General features: G+C 44.1%; 1 protein-coding gene across 3 annotated transcripts in view; it reads right to left on the bottom strand.

The window, feature by feature from the left end:
* LOC144756166 (E3 ubiquitin-protein ligase TRIM39-like) overlaps positions 1–23,950 on the bottom strand; it is a 220,932-nt gene that overhangs the window by 46,009 nt on the left and 150,973 nt on the right. For all 3 annotated transcript variants that reach the window (XR_013595092.1, XR_013595093.1, XM_078645746.1), the window contains exons 3-5: positions 23,041–23,271; positions 10,616–10,638; positions 9,323–9,435 (exon numbers count right to left, since the gene is read on the bottom strand). Coding sequence is in view for 1 of the 3 variants with exons in the window: in XM_078645746.1 (XP_078501872.1) it covers positions 9,323–9,435; positions 10,616–10,638; positions 23,041–23,271 (367 nt within the window). In the remaining 2 variants the exon portion in view is untranslated. The remainder of the gene's footprint in view (positions 1–9,322; positions 9,436–10,615; positions 10,639–23,040; positions 23,272–23,950) is intronic.

The following is a 23,950-nucleotide window of genomic DNA, read 5'->3' as shown; positions in this document are numbered from 1 at the left end:
CATATCGTGCGTCCATCAGTCATTATTACGGACAGAGGAACCCAATACACATCTAAGTTTTGGAAGGCGCTGTGTGTTGTTATGACATTGATGCCCGTCTGTCTACAAGTTACCATCCGCAGACCGATGGTAAAACCGAGAGACTAAATCAAACCCTAGAGCAGTAACTGAGATGTTGTACGCTACAACACGAAGAAGAATGGAGCACGCTTCTGTAGACGGCGGAGTTCGCATATAAAAATGCGGATCATTCCTCTTTGGGATGTTCTCCCTTATTTTGCCTCAATGGTTACCACCCTCATATGTTACCCTTCGTACAGCCCGTGGCATCTACACATCCCACAATACAAGAACGCCATACACACCTCAGGTCGGTGTTACAGAATGCCAGAAACCATCTGGAATTGGCCACAGCCTGTGATAAACGATACACAGTCGGGAAGAGAGCACCAGAGCCCCGATATAAGGTGGGGATAAAGTGTGGCTCAACACGAAAGACCTGAACTGCAAGGGGAACACTTGGTTACAACCTAAGTTTGTGGGTCCCTATCCTATTGATAGCATAATCAACCCTGTCGCCATGAGGTTACAACTCCCCCCAGCTTGGCGCATCCATCCTGTGGTTCATGTTTCCCTCTTAAAGCCTTGCCTCTCTCACACTAGGTTACCCGATAAACCAAGACTGGTGAAGAGGAGGAGTATGAGGTTAAGAACAATACTTGTCTCCATTAGGGGGCGGGTCCACTATCTCATGGGATGGAAGGGGTATGCCCCAGAGGATCGATCCTGGGAGCTTGGCACTCACCTACTACCAAGCTCCTGTCTGGAGATACTCGCTACCCTGTCTCCTGTCAACCTTGGCCGCTTTGACCGTTGAGGAGGAAGGTGAGAGAGACGGCGTTCACCAGAGCGGAAGCGCAGTTCCGAGCCACGCTGGGAACCGTGCCTTTCCGCCTGAACTTTTCTTGGGTATAGCCGTGCTGGAGCGCGTACCAGTTGAGCACAGAATAAACTTCCTATGGGTCTCGTTGTTTCGCCAGCGCTGGAATACATGAATGAAGTCCCCCGAGCCAGGCCACATTTTTTTTGTTTTCCCCCGCGCTGGAGTGCTAGTACATGCAGCAGTATCCTGCAAGGACCATTGTGTGGCGCAGGGCTTCTGTTTCCTAGTTCCTTTTTTCTTGGAGGTTATTGTGTCACACGCGCTAACTGAGCGCCTTTGCTGGTCACCTCTTTGTGGAGGCTGGAGCCTTATCTTGCGGATGCCAAAGGGCTGCCTGCTCTGAGCTAAGTACTTTACTCTTATCCTTGTAGAAGAAAATGCCTGAACCTGTATGGAGTATAGCGCTTTAATCTTAAAAACTTCACAGAAGCCATGCTTTGATTTTGTCTATTTTATTCTTGCTTTTTGTGCTTGGTTTACATCAGGACACGTACAGCAGTATTGTAAGTCCATACACATACTGCAGATATATATGTCTATGGTAGGTGCTTAGGGAGGTGTCTTATGCATGTTGTGTTTTGTCTCACTTGCAGGGAACACGGGGCTATTGTAGGAGTGAGGTCTTCAACTCCTGTACAGTACTCCATTGATGGTTTTGCAGCTGCACCTTTATTGTTTCTTTTTTCCCTTTCCCCTGGGGTGAAGTTGCCTGTGAAGTGATTCTATACTACCCGCAGGTGGTTCCACACATGAGGAAAGGGTGATCAAGCATCATCCATCGCGCCCGCTGTATCTTGCTTCTAAGGTTAGTGGTCACCTAGCCTGTGTTGTGACATGAGCATCCTTTGAGGTTTGGGAATTAGCTTGTTTGTGAGCATTAGACACTACCAGTGAGTCTAGTGGCAACTGGCCTTTAATAAATATAAGATCTGTTGGGGAGGCTTTATATTTTGTGTCGACTATAGGAGCCAGGATGCGTGCATGCACAGGATCTTTAAAGATTTTATCAGCGTGCCTCATCATACCTTTAAGAATAGGGAGTGTTCGTGATGACCCGTGTATGGATGCTAATGTCTCAAACAAAAAATCCTCTTCTAAGGATTCTTTGTGTAGTACTACCCCATGGTATTCTGTAGCCCGAGCAATGAGTTCTTGATAAGATACATTGTTATCAGGTGGAGATGGCTGGCAGGGTAAAGGTCTGGATCATTGTCTAATGGAGGGTCAATTGTGTAATCACTCCATGGATTTACTGGTAAATGCGTGTCCCCTTCATTAATATTGTCCCCGTCATGGTGAGATGACTGTCATCATCAAGAAGCTTGTGTTTACGAGGAACTTTGGTATGAATATGACCCGTTTCTGGGTTGCTATAAGGTCATTTTGTTTGGGATCCGTTTTCGGTGGAACAATGTCTAAATGTGGATCCAAAGGGACATCCTTCGGTTTTGGTGCTGGGGTTTTAGGTGCTGATATTGTTTGGGCTTTGGGTGCTGGAGATTTCAGCTCCGAAGGCAGTTTATTTCTTGGCATGGAGTATTTCAGCTCCGAACCACATTTCGACTTAAAAAATGAGGATGTCGGCTCCGAAGAGGGTTTGTGTCGACTCGTTGCCAAGCCGGAAGGCTTGACTGGATGTTTGGGAGCTGAGCCAGCTGGCGGAGCATCCGAAACGTTGTCTCGGTGCCGACCTTGGCCCGAAGGCAGAGGTGGTGCCGAAGCCTTAGATGTTTTGTGAGTGTGTTGATGGAGCAAGGGGTCTTCTGTACTCACGTCACCCTGTTCCTGCGGAAATTCTTTGAGGTCTATCTCGAGTTCTGAATCTGACTCCAACACAGAGAAGGTCTCTTCCTCCTCAGCCGGTGATACACCAATATCTTCTTGGCCGTGCTCCTCACCAAAGATATCAGGTATCTCTTCAACATTTTGACGCTGCCTCTCTAGACGTCGAGTCCGACAATCGCAATGGGGTATCTTCGAGTGGAAAAATCTGCAAGCGTCGCAGTCTTCTTCCTTGTGCTCTGGAGACAAGCACACGTTACACACCTTGTGTGAATCAGTGAGCAGATACTTTGCGTGGCACTGAGGACAGAATTTGAACGGTGTCTGTTCAATCAACGGAGAGCTGGACTGATACGTTAAGGCCTGAAGGCTGTCCACAAAGCGTTCCTATTGAAAATAGATTTCTTTTGACTGAAACGATACGCGGGGAGGTGGGAAACGCATATGCAACAATACTGTCGAGGGTAGAGAGTATTGCGCACCGAGGGTAACCCGAAGAACGGGTTCAAACCGGAGCGCAGCAATACATGATCGAACCCGATGGTGTGATGTGTGATGTGATGTGAAAGGGATTTGTAAAGCGCAGCATACACTGTACAGTTTCTTGGCGCTAAGGCAAAAGGACAGAGGACACCTAACTGGACAGTGAGAGGGAAAAGGAAAGGACAGGGGCAGGGTGGGGACAAGGAGGGGTAAGAGGGACCGGAAAAGAGGGGGGTATAGGGATTTTAATTGTACACAGAGCGAAAGAAGTGAGTCTTGAGGAGGGATCTAAAGCGGGTGTAGAGCGAGGCCGACCTTATGTCCAGGGGAAGGGCGTTCCAGAAAGATGGAGCTAGAAACGAGAATCTTAGGCCGCCCCATTTCTTACGCTTGACTCTGGGGACTTTAAGAAGAGCCAAGTGAGCCGAGCGCAGGTTGCGGGAAGGGAAATACGGGTGAATGAGAGAGGAGATGAACGTAGGACCTAGGCCGGCTAGAGATTTAAAGACCAGGCAACCCAACTTAAATTTGCAGCGTTCAGAGACAGGAAGCCAGTGCAGGGATTTTAGCAGAGGGCTGATGTGGTGGTGCCTCGGTTGGTGAAAGATGAGGCGGGCCGCCTGGTTCTGAACAAGCTGCAAGCATTTAAGTTGGTAGTCGGGGATGCCTACGTACAGGGAGTTGGCGTAGTCAATTCTGGAGATGACTAACGCCAAGAGGGCCAAGGTGAGGGCTTCGGTAGTGAGAAAACGCGCGATTTTCCGGATTTTGCGTAGTTGGAAGAAGCAAGAAGAGACCGTAGCATTTATCTAAGGTTTCATCGAGAGGTCTTTACTGATAATGACCCCCAGACTTTTGGCCGAGTCAGTTGGGCGGGGGGGAAGGCCCAAGCTAGCGGGCCAGTAGTTGGAGTTCCAAGGATTGGAAGGACCTCCGACAAGAACCAATTCAGTCTTGTCGGGGTTAAGTTTCAGGTGATTTGTCCCCATCCAGTTGCTGATGTGGCAGAGGGTGGCTTGGAAGTCGGAGACTGACTGGTCCGAGGAGTCGATGTTAAAGACTAACTGGATGTCGTCCGCGTAATTGAATGCGGAGACATTTTTATGTCGGAGAGAACTGATCAAAGGGGTGAGGTATAGGTTGAAAAGGAGTGGGGACAAAGAAGATCCCTGTGGCACGCCGCAGGTCAACCCAACCCTATCCGCAGAGAACTGGGACAGCCGGACCGCTTGTTGGCGGCTGGTAAGGAACGAACGGACCCAGTCAAGGGCAGTACCCCCTATCCCAGCCTGCCTGACACGGTCGACTAAGATGTCGTGGTCGACCGTGTCGAAGGCTGCCGACAGGTCCAGGAGCACCAGAGCCTGACTGGTGTTGGAGTCGGCTCCCCTGCGCAGTTCTTCCATGACAGAGAGTATGACCATCTCTGTAGAGTGGGCGGGTCGGAACCCGGCCTGTTGGGAGTCAAGGAAGTGAGACTGCTCAACAAACGAGCTCAGGATGTTAGTGACATGGGTCTCGAGCACCTTACCGAGGTAAGGGAGGAGGGAGACGGGGCGGAAGTTACTCATGATCGTGGGATCAGCTGTCGTTTTTTTTAAGATAGGTACTACCTCGGCTGTCTTGAAAGTGCTAGGGACTAGGCCGGAAGTGAGGGAGTTGTTCAGGAGTGTCAAGGGGGGAGGAGGGCATGCAGTAAAGGCCTCCCGTAGGATCTTGGGGGGACAGCAATCGGTAGGAGATCCTGAGGTGACTTTGCTAAGGAGGGCGGGGAAGTCTGCCTCCGAAATAAGGGGAATCTGGGTAAGAGAGTGAGGGTTAGGAGGGTCAGCGTGGAGGTTGGTAGGGGGCCCAGTTGAGTCGGGTAGGGGCGGCATCGAGATGCTGTTTTTAATTTTTGCGATCTTCTCAACAAAAAAATGGTTGAGGGAGTCGCAAAGCCCTTGGGAAGGGAGGGGTTTGATGGAGACCCTGTCGGGGTGAGATAGCTCCTCCACAATCGAAAATATGTTTTTAGTTTTGTTAGCTGACTCCACTATTTTGTTAGAGAAGTACGTAGTTTTGGCTAGCGCAATGGAGGATTTATACCCTTTGAGTAGGGTTAAAAACTCATGCCTAGCTTCGGGGGTATAGCTTTTGTGCCAACGGCGCTCGGCTTGTCTGAGTCCAAGTTTTAGAACTTTGAGGTCCTCGGAGAGCCATTTCTGAGCGTCGTGAGGGCGTATGATTTTAACCCGTTTGAGGGGGGTAACCACATCGCTGGCAGACTCAAGCCAATGGCTTAAGTTAGAGGCTTGAGTGTCAATTGAGACGGATTCGGGGGGGAGAGAGGTATTGAGTAGGTCGATGAATTGGCTGATGTCAGCTTTATTCCAGTTACGGGCTAAGAAATTGGTATCCAGGGGCCTGCTGGGACAGGTAGAAGTTTTAAGGGAGAAGGAAATGAGGAAGTGGTCAGACCAAGCACACGGCAGTATGACGGGGGCCGCGATCTCTAGATTGGAGGTCCAGACCTGGTCTAATGTGTGGCCTTTCGTATGCGTGGCTGTGTTAACATGTTGGCGGCAGTTCAGACTGCACAGCAGGTCGGAAAAGGCCGCAGAACAGGCGCTTTCCTTCTCATCCTGGGGCCAGTAGTTAAAGTCTCCGAGGACTAGAATTTTAGAGTTGTTGACGACCACCTGGGATAGAAGATCTCCGAATATAGATGGAAAGTCGGGCATGGATTGAGGGGGGCGGTAGACTAAGACACAAATAAGGGGTGACACTGAGGATTCCAGTCTGAGTGCAAGGCAGTCGACCTGAGGAATACACAGTACGGTGAGGACGGAAAATCTGATGGAAAGCTTGATGATGGCTGCCACACCCCCTCCGGATTTGCCGGAAGCCCTGTTGGCTTGAAGGATGTAGTAGCCAGCTGGAATGGCAGCCAAGATGTCGGGGGAGGATCCATCGTGAAGCCAGGTTTCGGTTAGAAACAGGATGTCGGGACTGTCGGTATCTAGAAGGTGATACATTTCCGTCTGATGTTTTGCTAGTGAGCGGGTGTTAAGGTAGCACACTTTAAACTCGAGACTGGGGAGTGTAGTACGAGGAGGGGGGCGAGAGAAGGCTTGAAAAGGGGTAGAGATTTTGCAGGTGTCAAACTCAGGAAAGTTATTTCGAGCGTAACCCAGGTCCAGATGGTCGAGCTGCGAGCGGACAGACGGGGCTAGAGGCCAGGGGGCATGCAGGTCGAGCAGGTCGACAGAAGAGTATTGGGTAGTGTAGGCAGAGTGACATGCCCTGTGTCCCGGTCGGTCGCGGACGGGCGCAGACGGGCTTGCCTTTGGCGCGCTGTCGGCGCGCCCGCTGCGCGTCCGGTGAAAGCCCATTCATGTAGGGGGCGTGGCCTCCCGTGAGTGGGCGTGACCACGGGTTTGACGAGGAATGGCGGCAAAGGTTACCTCAACCGGCAACAGCGCTATGACCTGCTGTACGGGGGATTTTTAGTCAGAAGATGCTGGGGGAAGTGCCCAGAAGAAGGTAACAAACTGTTAAAATATCAAACAAAATACAATGTTTTTTAAAAATAGAAACGAGTGCTACTCCCGGCTGTGCCTCAGGAGTCTTCAATATCCTAAAGCGCACTAGTTGTCAGCGCGACTTACATAGGCTGGGGCGCGGTGGGCGTGGCCTCCCGTGAGTGGGCGTGGCCACGGGTTTGACGAGGAATGGCGGCAAAGGTTACCTCAACCGGCAACAGCGCTACGACCTGCTGCACGGGGGATTTTTAGTCAAAAGATGCTGGGGGAAGTGCCCAGAAGAAGGTAACAAACTGTTAAAATATCAAACAAAATACAATGTTTTAAAAAAAATAGAAACGAGTGCTACTCCCGGCTGTGCCTCAGGAGTCTTCAATATCCTAAAGCGCACTAGTTATCAGCGTGACTTACATAGGCTGGGGTGCTGTTTGCGTGGCCTCCCGTGAGTGGGCGTGGCCACGGGTTTGACGAGGAATAGCGGCAAAGGTTACCTCAACCGGCAACAGCGCTACGACCTGCTGCACGGGGGGATTTTTAGTCAGAAGATGCTGGGGGAAGTGCCCAGAAGAAGGTAACAAACTGTTAAAATATCAAACAAAATACAATGTTTTTTAAAAATAGAAACGAGTGCTACTCCCGGCTGTGCCTCAGGAGTCTTCAATATAAAAAAAAACAATCTAACAGTTGATGCATATGAGCACTATCACCCAAAGTCACCTTACCTCATGACTGGAAAGACTTCTTCAAAGATAAACAACTTGCAAATATCCGGACCCAACACTAGATGGCAGGTGTATGCATAGCATGTGTATCTACAGGACACGTGCCTCGACCATGTTGTTCTTTACATGTCAAGGAAAACCGCTTTTTGTGACGATGCTGAGTTTACAACCCATCCACCTCTAGTCTTATTATCCACTTTGAGTTAAACCAGGGATTTATAGCGGATTCAGCTGATGCCACTTTTATTATGGGTTAGCATTTGGCTGAACCCAGCAGCTAAGCTTTGTAAGGACATTATACTCAACTGCCTAATGTTGGACGAGGACTATTCCACACCTTGGTTGAGTTGTATATACGGGAAACTTTTGGATCCCTGCGTTTATCCCCCTGGTTCACCGAACCCAGTTGTACTCCCAAAAACACCAAGGAGGAGGTAATGACACTTTTTAAGGACTATACTGCAAACACAAGACTGAAAATTGAGTTTCGAAACCCTCGGTTTTACATTACTGTAGACGTTTACACACAGGTGAATCTCCCTTCTACTCACCTCTGGATTTGTCAAGATGAGAGCGGCCACTTCTCTTTCGCTTCAGAGCAGGGGAAATTCATAGGTCCTTATTTTTTTTTAAAAAAAGTTAGCTCCAGAGGGAAACATAGTATCCACCTGTCCCTGTGACAATCACTCTGCACAATCACTACTGCACTTTAAGTTCTTTTGCAAATTGCACAGTCCAGCACTAAAGCACTTTTTGACACCTCTGTTATGGAGGCTAGGTTTCCGATACTGTAGACCAGCTCTCCTCCATTTACAATTCCTAAGTTTACCTGAAGCTGTGTACTGTGTCAGCGCCTTTTTGAAAGCAGTCATTAGGGTTAGAAAAACTATGATAGGATAATTTGTTAGAATCATACATGAAACGTGGTTTAGTATATGGAGTCTGGTAGAGATGTTTTGGTTTAATTTTGGTGGATAGTAGGAGCAGACCCATTTTAAGGTTTTTGTTCTCTCCTTTCCAATAATTCGTTTTAAACCTTGACCATTTTCTATACAAGTGCACTGGTGCTTTTTGCTTATTTTAAGTATGGTTATTTGAAGTATTATGGAATTGTAAAGCTGCTGATGAATATATATCCTTTTTAACTGTTCTTAATGTAAGATTATTTTGAAATGTTATGTGTGATCATGGCTATTTGCAATATTTCTATGTACATTCATGGTCTATTTCTGATCAGACCAAATAAAGAAATTGATTTGGATGATGAAGGTGCTGTCAAATGTGATATCGAAGAAAAAGGCGGCTCTGTAAGATAAAATATTTGCCTAGGATCAGACAATTTGAGATCAACTTACCGGTCAAGTACATTACAGTTCGGTCGCGTAGATTATTCAAGTTACTAGACCTGCAGATCTAGTAACTTTTTATGATTTTTCAAGGACTGATGACTGGAATTACCTTTTATTATAAAGTTACATTAACTGCATAGCTTTTCCAATAACATATCAGTGTAAGCAAATCAACTCACTTACTGAGCTAACTGCGTTCCGCACATCACATGTTAAATCACAAGAGGTCCTCTCATCCTTATGTGGCTCGAATCATTAGGTGAATAAATATATAGGTTTTTACAGAGCTTCAAAGTTGAAATTCAGTTCTATAAAGTGACCTTTAATTACTACATTCATTTTATTGTTAACATTGATCCATTCATGCTCTTTTATAAGTTTGGATTTAAGTGTCTTAGAGCAACTTAAACACACACACAGATGGCAACGTAATTGTTTGGTGATCTGAAAAATATGAGCAATTACTATTTATTGAACATGCTTTAAAGTGAAATTAATAACAAGCCTGCTGGTTCTCACCTAAAGATTCGATTATCTTTTTCTGTATGTCAACTTTTTCTTCCTTGTTTGCCTTCTCTTCTTTCTCCCTAAAGGTATCACAATCCATATACTGATTTTTCGCACTTTCATACCTTGGAGAGAGACAAGAGGGATGCCATCAAATTTCAATCTGTTTAAAAGGTAATGGATGTAGAGAAATCCTGTATTGTGTCAGATAAACGAGAGTCAGAAGAAATTTGCAAAAATATTGGGATGGAGAAAAATAAGCAATGGAACACCGTGGGTTGGCAAGGCAGGCAGTCTATGCTAAGTTAATTGAAGAAAGATTACCTGATGTAAGACCTTGCATCGTAAAGGATGGGACAGGGGTCTGTGACATAAATAGGTAACGTATGACCTTCTAGGGTAAAGGACCGGATAGGGAATGCATCCAGATGACAAATATAGATTTGCCAAGGGGAAGTGTTTGACTGGGAATCTATGGTTTCACATAAAGAAATGTGAGAAACTCAAAGATAGGAAAGGCTGAAGTATCATGTAGAATGAGGAAAATCAAATACCAATGCTCCTCTCTTTAAATACTTTGATGCTTTAAATAGCGGTATTACTTATATTTATATAGATAAATAATATACCAATGCTCCGAAAATGCAGCAAAGTCAGAAGTCACAAAGAATAGGAACACTAGTAAAGGAAATTACAACACTAGATAATATAATAATATAAAGAAAGAAAATGGAGAAAAAAGATAAATAAAGAATATTAAAAACGATTAAAATGAGAAGCACAGTATAATAAGAGACAATTATTAAAGAAGAAAGAGTTATGGCTAAATAAGAAAGAAGATAGATCCGAAAGGAAAGCACTCTTAACAAATGCTGGCTGGGAAGAAAAGAACGAGGTACATGAGGGGAAAAACACAAAATAGGTATTAAAGAAAAAATAAAATACATAATGAAGAAAGACAGTTAACAGGAAAATGAAAGAGAAAACTAAGAAAAATAAATAGAAAAGAATAGAATTGAAGAAAAAACTCAACCAGTCTTGAGTGACGAGAGGCAAATCTCCAAGAAAGAATGGTCACTCATGGTTAAATATTTCTACATCCCTTGGGCGAAATAAATATTTCTCAGGATATATAAAAGCTAAAGCCAGGTTGTTAGCATCTAATTAGAAGATGGTGAGAACCTTGTGAGATGTATTCACCCCAGGGGCACCAGTTCAAACATTAGACTGTAGTGTGAAATACGTTACTATAATGGCCTCTCTTTCCTTTGTTTATGCTGACCTGTTAAACAACAATATTTTTACCTGCTTAGCATGCTCTTCACATCCTGTGGAGAGAAACACAAACAGATCAACTAATAGAGATTACACTCACAACAAAATATACATTTCTAAAACATGCATATATAGGTACATGTAATTATACACAAATATAAAAATATATATTAATAGTTGACACAAATTTTTATTACTGACCGTCACTTATCCGCCTCACGAATGCATTAAACCCAATAGAACTCTAGAACAACATCAAAATACACTTGTATAAAAAGAGATACATGCTTGTTCTTAGGGATGTGATTAGTTCAGATGCACTATGATATCAATACTGCTTGCTGTGTTACTGGTTTCTTGGCTCCTCTTAAGACTCTGTGTGGTTCAGTGCACTTCCCTGGGCCACCTTCCCCCTCTCTGAGGAGCATCAAAAACAAGGTGATTGATGGTTTACATGAATTAAACTCAGCCGCTGGCATTGTGTGCAAATTAGCGAAAACTGGGATCCGGCCCGAGTAATTAATTCAATCATTCCATCCATCATCTTTTTGTATGCTTTAGTGTGTTGCACTACGTGGAAAAGGTGTGACCAGACATGGGTCCCGTTTTCATTATGCAACCAAGCACACCCTGCTGCACACAGCGAGCCAAAAGCCATGTATTGGCAGAATGTTGTGTGCCTGTTGGGGAGATGGGTGTGATAGTGGTCATAGGTTGGGCACCAGCGGGTGTTGGGAACCATCAGAGGTTGGGCACAGGGCCTCGCGGGAGTCCAAATGCATGCTCAATGGGTGGTTGGGTGTCCTCGGCAAAGAAAAGCAATGCACAGTGTGGGTGCTGTATGGGGGTTGGACACAGGGCCGGATAGAGTTGGGCACGGGTGGGGATTGGGCACCCGCAGCTAATTGGATGCCATCCCTGGGAAATGGGCAGGACTTGCAGCAAACCCCCTACTCTCTTCCCCCAGGCATGACCACGGTCCATACGCAAGGTGGTTGTCACAGGTTGCCCAAGGAGGTCGAGTCTATGATCAACTTTCTTTATGATAAAAATAACACAGATGATAACTGCCAAATTAGAGTTAGCTCAATAAACTGGAACTGGAGAATTTCAGTGTATTTTCACTTTTTAAAAGTTAGTTGTTACCTCATTTCAACACCCACCTATAAAGTCACTTTCCCCCATGATAACATTCTCTGGCATTTCTTTGTGTTTTTCAAAGAAAGCTAAGATCTTATTCCATAAAAAAGTCTCTTTTACCTATGTTTATTCAATAAATATATATTTATACATATTACTTTTTTTTTTTTTTGATAAGCCAATACTTGATAATATACATTTTACAAAACAGCGTATTTTAGCAAGCAAACAGTTCCTAAGTCATAAGGAGGGAGAGGAAGAAAAACGACAACAAAATATATACTTATAGAGATTATATACAGTCGTAGTGGTCTATACTTTCTCATTTCTATAAGCAACAAAAATACATATGTATCAATTCATTGGTAATAAAAGAAAAGAGGGCACAAGGAAGGAAACATATTACCTCCTAGTGACAGCCAGTAGATAGTAATAGTTAGGACCAACTTTTCCCATAGACAAAGAGTTTTTTGTTTTGGTAATAACTTTGGCCTCGTTTGACGAACCATTCCGAAATTTTTAAAACTAGTACACAAATTAGTTCCCCTGCTTTCTGGAAAGTCTTGGGAGGATTCGTCAAGCAGGGAACGAGAAAATGGTGGAGGGCCCAAAATGCTTTTCCCCCATGCAATGTCAATGAGAATTTTGCATACAGCTACTGCTGATACCGCTTAATGAAATTACACCAAATATGACAGAAAAATAGATCTTGGGCCAGAAAGAGTGCTTTTTGTTAGTTGGTGTAAATGTGTTCAGTAGTTTTAGAGTTATTAAAGGAACAAAAATTGATATCTAGGGTTGTGGATCCACCCATGGGGAATTTGCAGATCAGGTTGAATAGCAAGGCAGTGATTGTCTGGCATCAACCTGATAGGAAAGCTGCAGCTGCCATTGTCTTTGTCACATGGCCCAGGGGAGGAAAGAACAAAGTGTCAAAACACAGCAGGGGTCAGTGTCTGAGGTTGCTCCTTCTCTGGAGCGTTTGAGCATCACACCCCAGTGGAGGCGACAGTGGCATGCTTAAAAAATTAAGTCCTATCCAAGGACTATGCAGTGCTGTTCCGTGCAATGTTAGGTGTTGAAGTGTGCAGTCTGTGGGGGCTGGGCGTTAATGTTGGCCAATCCAGTTGATTGGCATGCCATGGCAATGCTTAGCAGAATAGTGGGGTTTAGGGCGCATGTCAGGTTGGACCGGTCTTTGGCTATTGCCAACCCGACATTCAGGTTCTTCAAACCAGCGCTCTGTTTAGGAGCCTGTAGGAATCACAGCGCAGTCCCCCTGGTCTCCTCAGGAGTATTGAGTTTGCCTGCTCAAACCAATCCAGGTTTTGATCTGATGAACCTTTAAGTATCAAAGCAAGGCCTGGATTGGTTTGGGCAGACTAGCCTGTCCCAGCAAGCCTGTGCTTTCTTTTTTCATTTTTATTTTGAGCAGGTAAAATACAAGGATTAAATAAGAATAAAGAGAATAAAGTTCATCTTGACCGTCACAAACAAGTAATTCATAATTATATAATAGCAATATGTAAAAAAAAAAGCACAAATATAATCTTTCCCCCCTTCTTGAGCAAAAAGCCATGCAATCATTCGTTTAAATGGCCCATGGTAAAATACAGCATCTTAAATTCACACATTTCATAAAATATTACAAAAATCCAAATTCATATCACATGATTAGCTAGTTATTGAATGAAGAATGGAAAGGCAGTCAACAAATACCTGACAAGACCCCCTAAAATCCCCATAAGTTCATTAATTGGACCATAGTCAATCTTTTTTACCCTGGAGGTGTTAGACCCCAACATACCGACAATTGACCACAGGTGCTAAACCATCCTACCTTCCCCTTCCCATATTTTCTGGAATTTGGAAACTGTCCCAATCCGCAAGGCATAATAAAGCTCTTGCCTTGCTTTAACCTGCTGCTCTGATACCTACTGGTCATAAGAGGGAACTTCTCTCCATTTCCATTTCTGAAGAATCAATGATTTGGCCACTAAGGTCGATAGGAATATAACTATTTCTGATGAATTGTCTGATTCACCAAGCTACATGTCCCAAATAGGTCCCTCAATGGCTCTGGTGCCATTACGTTTTGGTCCTTTGCCTCAACCCATTCAAAAACTTTGCTCCAAAACTTAAATAATACTGGGCAAATAAAGCTTATCCTTCCTAACTTAGCTGGTGTATAATATAGTAGATATTTTGTGAAACAAACGTCATCCTCTCGAAAGTAGCACCCCTAATGGCCTTATGAACTCATAGATTATAAGTGTTCCAAGGTGAGGGTTCTCTCTTACAAACAGCAGTGGATGCAATCAATTCTTGCTAGGGCAGCTGGCATCACCTATGGAGACAGTTGTTTCAACAGAGTATCGTACCATTTACCAACTCCAACTAGTCCAGAAACATAAAATTCATAGCTTAATGCTGAAGTTGGAGAATCCCCTGGGGGTTTCTTATCATGCACAAAAAGCTGTAGTGGAGAATATGATAAAAAAAACACCCCATCAGAGATTGCTGGATTGCCCTCTTGCAGCTGTCTCCAGGGCCTCATGGTTCCAGCTGTTAAAAAGACCTTAAGCCTACGAATCCCTGCTTTCTCCCACTTCTGAATGCACCCTCTTCCTAATGGAAGGCCTAACAAATTACACTGTTTCAATAGGATAGCTGGATGAAATTGAGGAAAGATGTAGACCTCCTTCAGTTGGTTAAATCTCCAGACTACCACCAAGGGAAATTTGTACTTGCACCATTTTGGGAGTTTAGGAATTTTGAGGAAGGGGAAGAGCTTGATATCTGCTTTGCTTAACATACAGTTAAGATAACAATTCTTAATAGGATTTTCAGAGGTTGCTGCCCACACACACCAATCTAAAAAAGAAGCTTGAAAATAAAGTGTTATGTTTCATACAGGTGCCCTATATAGGCTCAGGTAGCAACCAGACCTTTCACCTATATTCCCCTGACATTACACTACATAACGGTTCTTAGTACTGACCTTTTACCTAGTTACTGTAATGCCTAATTGACATCTCTCTCCCATTGGGGCTGGTCTGATCTACGTCAAATGTATTACAACGGGGGCAAACCTTATATAAGCAAAAGAAAAGGGAGGCACTAGACGTGCCTATCCCATAGTGGCCATGCTCCATGCGACCGACGTGCAGACAATGAGCTGTGCCTGATTGCTAGCACCTACAATCAACAATGGCTACCTCCATGTTTTGGTGAATTACGCTTCAGCAGTTTCCAACCTCTACAAATATTGAAGTGTTAGTCGTATCAACTCTAGCAGTACTTAGTTTACTATAGGAAAGATGTAAACCTAGGCTGCTTTGGTCCAGACGCTGATCTTAGACTGTGTTACAGACATTCGACAACGCAAGTGTTGACTCGACAAACCCAAAATGCCGAAAATTCTACCCAGACCGCCAAATGTAATTCAAACAGACCATTGGCAACAGGAAAGTTTTGCCGTGCCATACGTTAACGGTGAAATCATACCAAGAGCACGCATTGAAACTTTAGCCCATTGTTGGCATACGTTTTTCTCAGGCATTCATTATCGAGCCAGACTCATTGGTCAAAGGTCCTTAGCCAATTTGATCTTGTGGGTCGTCAGTCTACATATGAACCTTTTTGTCCTGAAGATGGTCCACTAGATCTTTCACAAGACAGGACCAAAACATCGACATACCTAACCCAATTTTCCAAATAATAAATGTATGTGTATTGATAATTTCTATTTGTAAATAGGTGAAAGAAATGGGTTATTTACAAAAGTGATTATGAGACAAGTCTATTTTAAAAATAATCAAGCCTAGTCATTTTTGTTTATTTGAATGTCATTTTGTACCCTTTCTCTAAATTATTTAACTACATAAATTTGTACGAAAAAAAGAATACACCCGTTGCTGTTCTTTTTGATGTATTCTTTTGTGATTTCTTCAACTGATTTCAATAATTCATATATCTGAGGCCATTAATCTGGGCTCCCACAATTTATTTTTGATAAATCAAGGTGGATTATTTTTAAATCAAATCCCTGGAAGGCACTGTTACCTGATACTAATTTCTTGTTACCCAAGCCTCCAAGGGTTTAGTGGGTTGCCCAATTTATTTAGTACTATTAGAAAGTTGGCATTTTCCTGCCCTATTTATTTGGTGTCTGCATCCTGTTCTGCGATGACACGATTAGGAGTAATTTACAGTTGTACTTTGTTTATTCCTACCGGAGAGCCACAATATAGAGGGATTGGGTGTGCCTAGATCGGCCATAACTTACAAGGTGTGGAGCTGGGCACAGCCCCACTAGCAATCGAATAGTCTGTGTCCTGCCTTCACAGAAAGGACTTGCCACCACTGCATTGTTCATACAGCCAGCTTGGAGCCCAGACAGGGGAGGCAGGAAACTTCAAGCACTTCAAAGAGAATTCTCTAGAAACTTCTCCTACTTTAAAGAAGGCACACACTATACAAATAGGAGCCTCAGACCCATTTTTCAGTTCATTTTCTGGACCTGCAGAAGAACTCTAAGAGGAATGCCTGCTGCTGGGGCCTGCTGTATAATTCAGTGTACATCTTTGCTGCTTCGCTGTCTGAAGCATGACTTGAACCCTCAGAGGCCTAACCTGCTGTTTGAGCCCTATTCCACTGCTTGAACCTAGGATTACCAAGAGAGATGCCAAGGGGTAGTTGAATGGCCTCCTGATCAGAGCCTCAGGGACAGAAAAGGCTCAACCATCTTAAAAATGCACCTGAACCCAACCTCCAGTATTGGAGCCTTGGGGTGGTGTTAAATGTGCTTAGCTAGCCAAAATCCAAAACTTGGGACTCAGAACAGTTTTAGCCCATAAAAATGTTCTAAGAACCGAGATGAGATCAGGACCAACCTGTTGTCTATCAAACCAAGGTTCTTCTCAGGACCAACAACTCCCGATCAGCAGTCCTTCGCCAAAGGGGTATCCAGCCCTGTGGAACTCTCATTAACTATAGCCTCCAGCTTTGTCCTACAGTAGATTTTTGATTTCTAATAAATAGACTAAGTTTAAACAATGAAAGCGTCTCTTTGGCTTCGTCCATTGGCTCCCCGATGACAACTCCTTCACGGACACCGTCTGCAGCCTTTTATCCAACTGAATTTCGACCTTCTCACAGACTATTTCTTCAAAATTATTTTCTTCTAAGTCTGAAAGTAAGCACTGACTGAGCACAATCCACTTGCTGTATCCAATTAGAGTTCTGTCGCAATCAGTCATATTTTTAGACTTTGACCTTGTCTTGTGCGATTAGATGTCCGTGGTTGGTGCTATGATCTTTTAGGTGCTAGTTTTTACCTTAAAATTTAAGTCCTAACTCCGATTCTACTGATTGGATTTTTGTCGTCTTGGTATCAAATGATTTATTAAAATATACTCTACTTCTCTAAATATGCTAGAGATTTGTCTAGGTTGTGCTGTCACTTTATTACTGCGTCTGTGCTGCATAAATACTTTACGCATTGCCTCTAAGTTAAGCCTATCTGCTTTTGTGCCAAGCTACCAGAGGGTTAAGCACAGGTTAATTTAGTGTCTTTTGTGGTTCACTCTTACAGGGATTGTGACTGTTGCTTGAGCAGGGCTAACATCCTTCTCTACCAACAATCCAATTTTTCACAGTTATGAAAGGCTTAGAATTTAACATATCTTATCCCCAAAAATTGTTTTTAGGAGTGCCTTACCTTTGTCTTGAATACAAAAAGGTAGAGCGCTAGCTGTTCATTAGAACTCTGTGGTGAAGCTATAGGAGCTCACAAGGGACCAAGCTGACAGACTGGTGCTGGTGTTGAAAGCACGTTTCACTCTGCTTGTCAGGATGTTTTACTGATATGAATGAGAAAGATTATTGAGGACTCAAAGAAAATGTGTCCTTATTTTAGCTTTTTAGAACACTAACCATAATTTATATGACAACAGGAAACCATTCATTTTGTGCGTTTACTGCAGTAGCCTCTATGCAAAAAAAAATTCAGTTTTACAGCATTGATTCCATCAAAATGGTGTACAGGTGTGTCACACTTATGTCATAAATACAGACTTTTAGTTTGTTGGACATCATAACACTGGAATCAACTGACAGGCTGCCGTTGATTTTGAAAGTATGTTTCACTCACAATACCTAACTTTTTTTCTGACATGATGATGAAGATATTTGGTATTTTATGAAAAATGTGTCCGCATTTTAGCTTTCTATAGCACTAACAATATTTTCTATGACAAAATGAACCCTCTTAATTGATCCATTTCTAGAGAAAATGCTTTCAGTTTTACTGTTTTGAATCCATGAAAGATGGAGTTTAGGTGCGTCACACTTGCTATGCAAAGAGAATGTTAGCACTGTTGTTGTTAATTAGACCACTGTGGTGTAGATGTAGTAGAGTATAGGAGAATCAATTAACAGACTACGGCAGCTTTCAGAACTGGCATTTAAAAATATAAAAAGTACACAATTTCAAATGTTTGTTTCTAGGAGGCAGAAAAGCAACATCACATCCATACAAAACAATACATTGGGTGACTCTCAATAAGACAAAACAAAATGGATGCTAAAGCTTATAAGAGTAGGAGCTAGAACTCAAAACAGATATCTGACCATGTGGACTACTGAGTCAAATGTAATGTAATGTAAATTGATACATGTATAGCGCACTACTCACCCGCAAGGGTCTCAAGGCGCTTGTACGAATACCGCTGTGGAACCCATCCTGGCTTTCCCTGTGAGGTGTCCACTCCTGGGCACCCCCAAGGTGGAGGCCAGGCATCCTTAGCGTTGTGGGGGCCGTTGTGGAGATTAAGCAAGCTATTGCCCAGAGTTGCAGAGTGGGACTCCATGATTGGAATAGGCACCGAGGCGAGAATTATCAGGTCCGTGGAAATTTGAGCCCAAGACCCGCCGAGGCGGGGAATTGAACCCTGGTCCCGTACTAGACCTCTGCATCAGGGTCTGCTGCTCTAACCATTGAGCCACACTTCTCCACAAATGCTATCAGCTCGAAATACGACAAACCCACCTCAGGATGTATTAGGGGCTAATCTCACCTTTTGAAACTGACGGCACCCACGGCCCTACCCTGAACATCTAGAGTTACCATAATGTACTCTAAGTAGGCAGGCATTGTGGCAGACACACTGGAATGGCCGATAGAGCTACAGCTTTGTAAACAAGACAAACTAAAATAGGCTTCAGGCCACCCAATCTACACTCAATGTCAAAGTTGCCTATAGGGGCTCAGATGTTGGACGAGGAGGATATGACCAATCAACCTTAAAGCTTATTCAAAACTGGAACATGGTGCCAATGATCTCAAGAAGCTTAGCCCTTGGCAAATTTAACCTATCCACAAAATATACCCAAGTTAAGCTAAATTAACCCTTGGTCAATATGTCTTGGTCAGGATGACTGCGTGGTTTTGCAAGCAGTATTACAGGGTGACATTTTGAATGAGTCTTCTGATACCATTTATACAGCTACTTCTGTGTTGCTAGAGCTGTAACAGACTACAGTCTCTTTATTCTTTACCCAATATCAGTCTGGGCAAAATTACATTGCTTTTGGCAAGACAGGTACATGGATCTCTGCAATCTCTTATATTTAAGTACTAAACCTTTAGCTGGGCCCTTTTCACAGGCCTTGTTTTGTAGTTTTTTTTACATTTAATGAAATAAACATCACATGCAGCCATACATTAGATTTAGTGGTATTTGCAGACCATTTGGTCTTCAGACGTCCTCTGCCACTGGACAAAAAGCATAGTTTGCAGATCTTTGGGAAGCATCAGCCCTTAGAAGCCTTTAGACCCTCCTCAATCTAACATGTCAATTATACCCTAATTTGGGTTCCTGACAGACCTTGAGTGTTTGATTGATTCAGATGCTCCGTCCATCACCACCCCCTTTTGTACCGCTTTTGGCCGCCATAAGTGTGGCAGGGTATGCTCAGACATGAGTCCCTTGCTCACTTTGCAACTGGATTCAAGCAAGCCGGGCTGAAGATGGCTGGAATGCCAGAAACCGGTCCTCGGAAGCTTGTTTCCGGTCCAGGGAAGACATGGCTTGGCAGTTCGGGCTGGACTGTTCCCATGAGGCACAGGGTCAGACTGATTTGCATATAGCCATGTCTGAACTGGGGTGGCAGAGTGGGCTAAAGAACGGTGATGGATTAAACCCAGATCTTTTGACTGGGTGTGAGTGTTTGATTGATTCAGATGCTCCGTCCATCACCACACCCTTTTGTACCGCTTTTGGCCGCCATAAGTGTGGCAGGGTATGCTCAGACGTGAGTCCCTTGCTCACTTTGCCACTGGATTCAAGCAAGCCGGGCTGACGACGGCTGGAATGCCAGAAACCGGTTCTCGGAAGCTTGTTTCCGGTCCAGGGAAGACATGGCTTGGCAGTTCGGGCTGGACTGTTCCCATGAGGCACAGGGTGAGACTGATTTGCATATAGCCATGTCTGAACTGGGGTGGCAGAGTGGGCTAAAGAACGGTGATGGATTAAACCCAGATATTTTGACTGGGCGTGAGTGTTTGATTGATTCAGATGCTCCGTCCATCACCACCCCCTTTTGTACCGCTTTTGGCAGCCATAAGTGTGGCAGGGTATGCTCAGACGTGAGTCCCTTGCTCACTTTGCCACTGGATTCAAGCAAGCCGGGCTGAAGACGGCTGGAATGCCAGAAACCGGTCCTCGGAAGCTTGTTTCCGGTCCAGGGAAGACATGGCTTGGCAGTTCGGGCTGGACTGTTCCCATGAGGCACAGGGTCAGACTGATTTGCATATAGCCATGTCTGAACTGGGGTGGCAGAGTGGGCTAAAGAACGGTGATGGATTAAACCCAGATCTTTTGACTGGGTGTGAGTGTTTGATTGATTCAGATGCTCCGTCCATCACCACCCCCTTTTGTACCGCTTTTGGCCGCCATAAGTGTGGCAGGGTATGCTCAGACGTGAGTCCCTTGCTCACTTTGCCACTGGATTCAAGCAAGCCGGGCTGAAGACGGCTGTAATGCCAGAAACCGGTCCTCGGAAGCTTGTTTCCGGTCCAGGGAAGACATGGCTTGGCAGTTCGGGCTGGACTGTTCCCATGAGGCACAGGGTCAGACTGATTTGCATATAGCCATGTCTGAACTGGGGTGGCAGAGTGGGCTAAAGAACGGTGATGGATTAAACCCAGATCTTTTGACTGGGTGTGAGTGTTTGATTGATTCAGATGCTCCATCCATCACCACCCCCTTTTGTAGACCTTTTAATCAGGCATGTTTTTGCAGGAATCTTCAGCCAAGTTATCATGCTGTTGTGCACCCTTGCAACCAAAAGGGTTTCTGCTGTTAGTACCCTGTGATGACTCTTCCCCAGAGGAGATAATGTTCCTGATCTATGTGAAAATAGAAACTATATATGGCTACGTTTAAGGTCTGCATTTGGGCCACTGCTTCTGATATCTTTTAGGGATATATGTTGATACCACGCATACTTTTAGCACGCAGACCATTACCACGCAATTTTTACAACGCAGGATCCTTTACCACGAATACCTTTACAACGCAATACACTACAACGCAGGTACTATTACAACGCATACCATTACAACGTAAGTATAGGTAAGTATATAATATGTTAAAATAATGTAATTATTATTAATATTTTTTTTTAATTAATAAATTATTATTTTAAATATTTTAATTAATTATATTAATTTTTATTTATTAATTTGTAAATATATGTTAAAAATACCCCTGTACCCCAAAACCCAAACCCAACCCTGAAACCTAAAAATACCCCTGTACCCCAAAACCCAAACCCAACCCTGAAACCTAAAAATACCCCTGTACCCCAAAACCCAAACCCAGCCCTGAAACCTAAAAATACCCCTGTACCCCAAAACCCAAACCCAACCCTGAAACCTAAAAATACCCCTATACCCCAAAACCCAAACCCATCCCTGAAACCTAAAAATACCCCTGTACCCCAAAACCCAAACCCAACCCTGAAACCTAAAAATACCCCTGTACCCCAAAACCCAAACCCATCCCTGAAACCTAAAAATACCCCTGTACCCCAAAACCCAAACCTAACCCTGACACCTAAAAATACCCCTGTACCCCAAAACCCAAACCCAGCCCTGAAACCTAAAAATACCCCTGTACCCCAAAACCCAAACCCAGCCCTGAAACCTAAAAATATCCCTGTACCCCAAAACCCAAACCCAACCCTGAAACCTAAAAATACCCCTGTACCCCAAAACCCAAACCCATCCCTGAAACCTAAAAATACCCCTGTACCTCAAAACCCAAACCTAACCCTGACACCTAAAAATACCCCTGTACCCCAAAACCCAAACCCAGCCCTGAAACCTAAAAATACCCCTGTACCCCAAAACACAAACCCAACCCTGAAACCTAAAAATACCCCTGTACCCCAAAACCCAAACCCAATACCCCTAATAAATGTTTTAAAAAAAAGATAAACTTACCTATACTTACGTTGTAACGGTATGCGTTGTAATAGTATCTGCGTTGTAGTGTAATGTGTTGTAAAGGTATTCGTGGTAAAGGGTCCTGCGTGGTAATAGTTTCGTTGTAAAAGTATTTCGTGCTAAAAGTTGCGTGGTAACAGTTACATACCATCTTTTAGTCGCTCCCATTTCGAAGTAATTTCATTTTACCCAAGGATGCTATTTGCAACACAGGGCCAGATGTATCAAAGGTTTTTGCCCATTCTGTGTCTATGGGGAAATGTGTTGATACATATGGCCCTTAGTGATTTGCTTCGTTTTTGCGCGCATGCAGCACACAGTGCTTAGTCTTTTACACCTTTTGCCTTTGGTTCCATGAAGAAAGATATCATGAAAGCTGCAGACAATTTTATGCACGTATGGCTTGTGGGATGAATGGTGCAATAAAACAAAATGCTTCATGGAGAACTACATTTAAACTTGTCATTGACATAAAAGTTTGAATACCCCTGCATAGCGCAGTGGGCTAATCCAAAAAGCCACAGGCAGATGAACAAATGCTGATACCAGTGTTGTGTCTGTAGCCAGACCTTAAGTGAAACATCTAGCAATCTCTTATCTAAGTAAAATGGATAAAGGATAAGCCATATTTTGTAGATGATCTGAGAAAACAATAAAAAACAAATACTAACAAAGTCAAATATTCCGCCTTTTGGAACATATGTTCCGCATAACTCCATATTCTGCTGCTGATACTCTTGTCTTTTTGATCAGGCTCCTTAGGAAGATGGTGCTCTTCTGGTTCGACAGATCCTTTCCTTACCTTCAGTATCTCCACATCTTCCTGCTGACACTTCGATTCGATGTCTGAGATCACGCTCTGGAGGGAGATTCGTTTTTCTTCTAATCTGGTCACCCTCTCCTTGATGTGATGAAGACTATTCTGCTCTACCTCCTCCAGGCTGCCGATGTGACGAGATCTTTCCTTCTCCAAAAACCTCTGGAGTTTATCGAACTCATTAGTGATTTGCTCTCGTTGGCTCTTGAACTTGTCCTGCAACATAAAAAATAAATCACAAGTTCACTCTGAAAGCACTTCCGAAATAGGTGACACATCTATCAATCGACTTCGCACCGAGCCACTGGGACGCAAATTATGTTAACATCCACCGCAACATTAAGGGCTACTTTATGTCACCCTGGGGCATGGAGCATCCAAAGGAGATCCGAAGGAAGAGCTGGTAGTTCTTTACCTCGCATGTACATTTCCTGTACTACTATTTGATGCATGGGAGGAAGCAGAGGCAACTGAATACAGCAAACACTGATAGTAATATTTCCAAATAAATTGTAATTGTGTGCCAGCAATCAGGGAGAGACAGGCCTTTTTTTTATTTCACCGGTTATTTCCCCAGTGGGCTGGAGCCCCTGGAGGCCAGTTCTGAAAGCCCAGGCGGCTGCACCTGGTGCCTCTTTCACTTACCCCACCAAGCTCCTGAGGTTAATTACAGAAGACACAGGGACACTTCACGAGAGAGAGAAAGAGAAGGGGGCAGTGGGAAGACAGAGAGAAAGCAGCCAGAGAGGGAGAAGAGAAGGAGAGAAAGAGAACTGACAGATGGAAAAAAGAGAGATTGAGTGAGAAGGGAACTAGGCTGGTTTGAGCATACTGGCGAGGCCTGCTTTTGGTTCTTCAGTCTGCCCTAAGCACACTCCATGGCTTGTACTGCATA

This window comes from Lissotriton helveticus, chromosome 5_1 (genome assembly GCF_964261635.1).
Source record: "Lissotriton helveticus chromosome 5_1, aLisHel1.1, whole genome shotgun sequence".
Lineage (NCBI taxonomy): Eukaryota > Metazoa > Chordata > Amphibia > Caudata > Salamandridae > Lissotriton > Lissotriton helveticus.
Note: the sequence above shows the minus strand (reverse complement) of the source record. Positions and strands in the feature narration are given on the sequence as shown.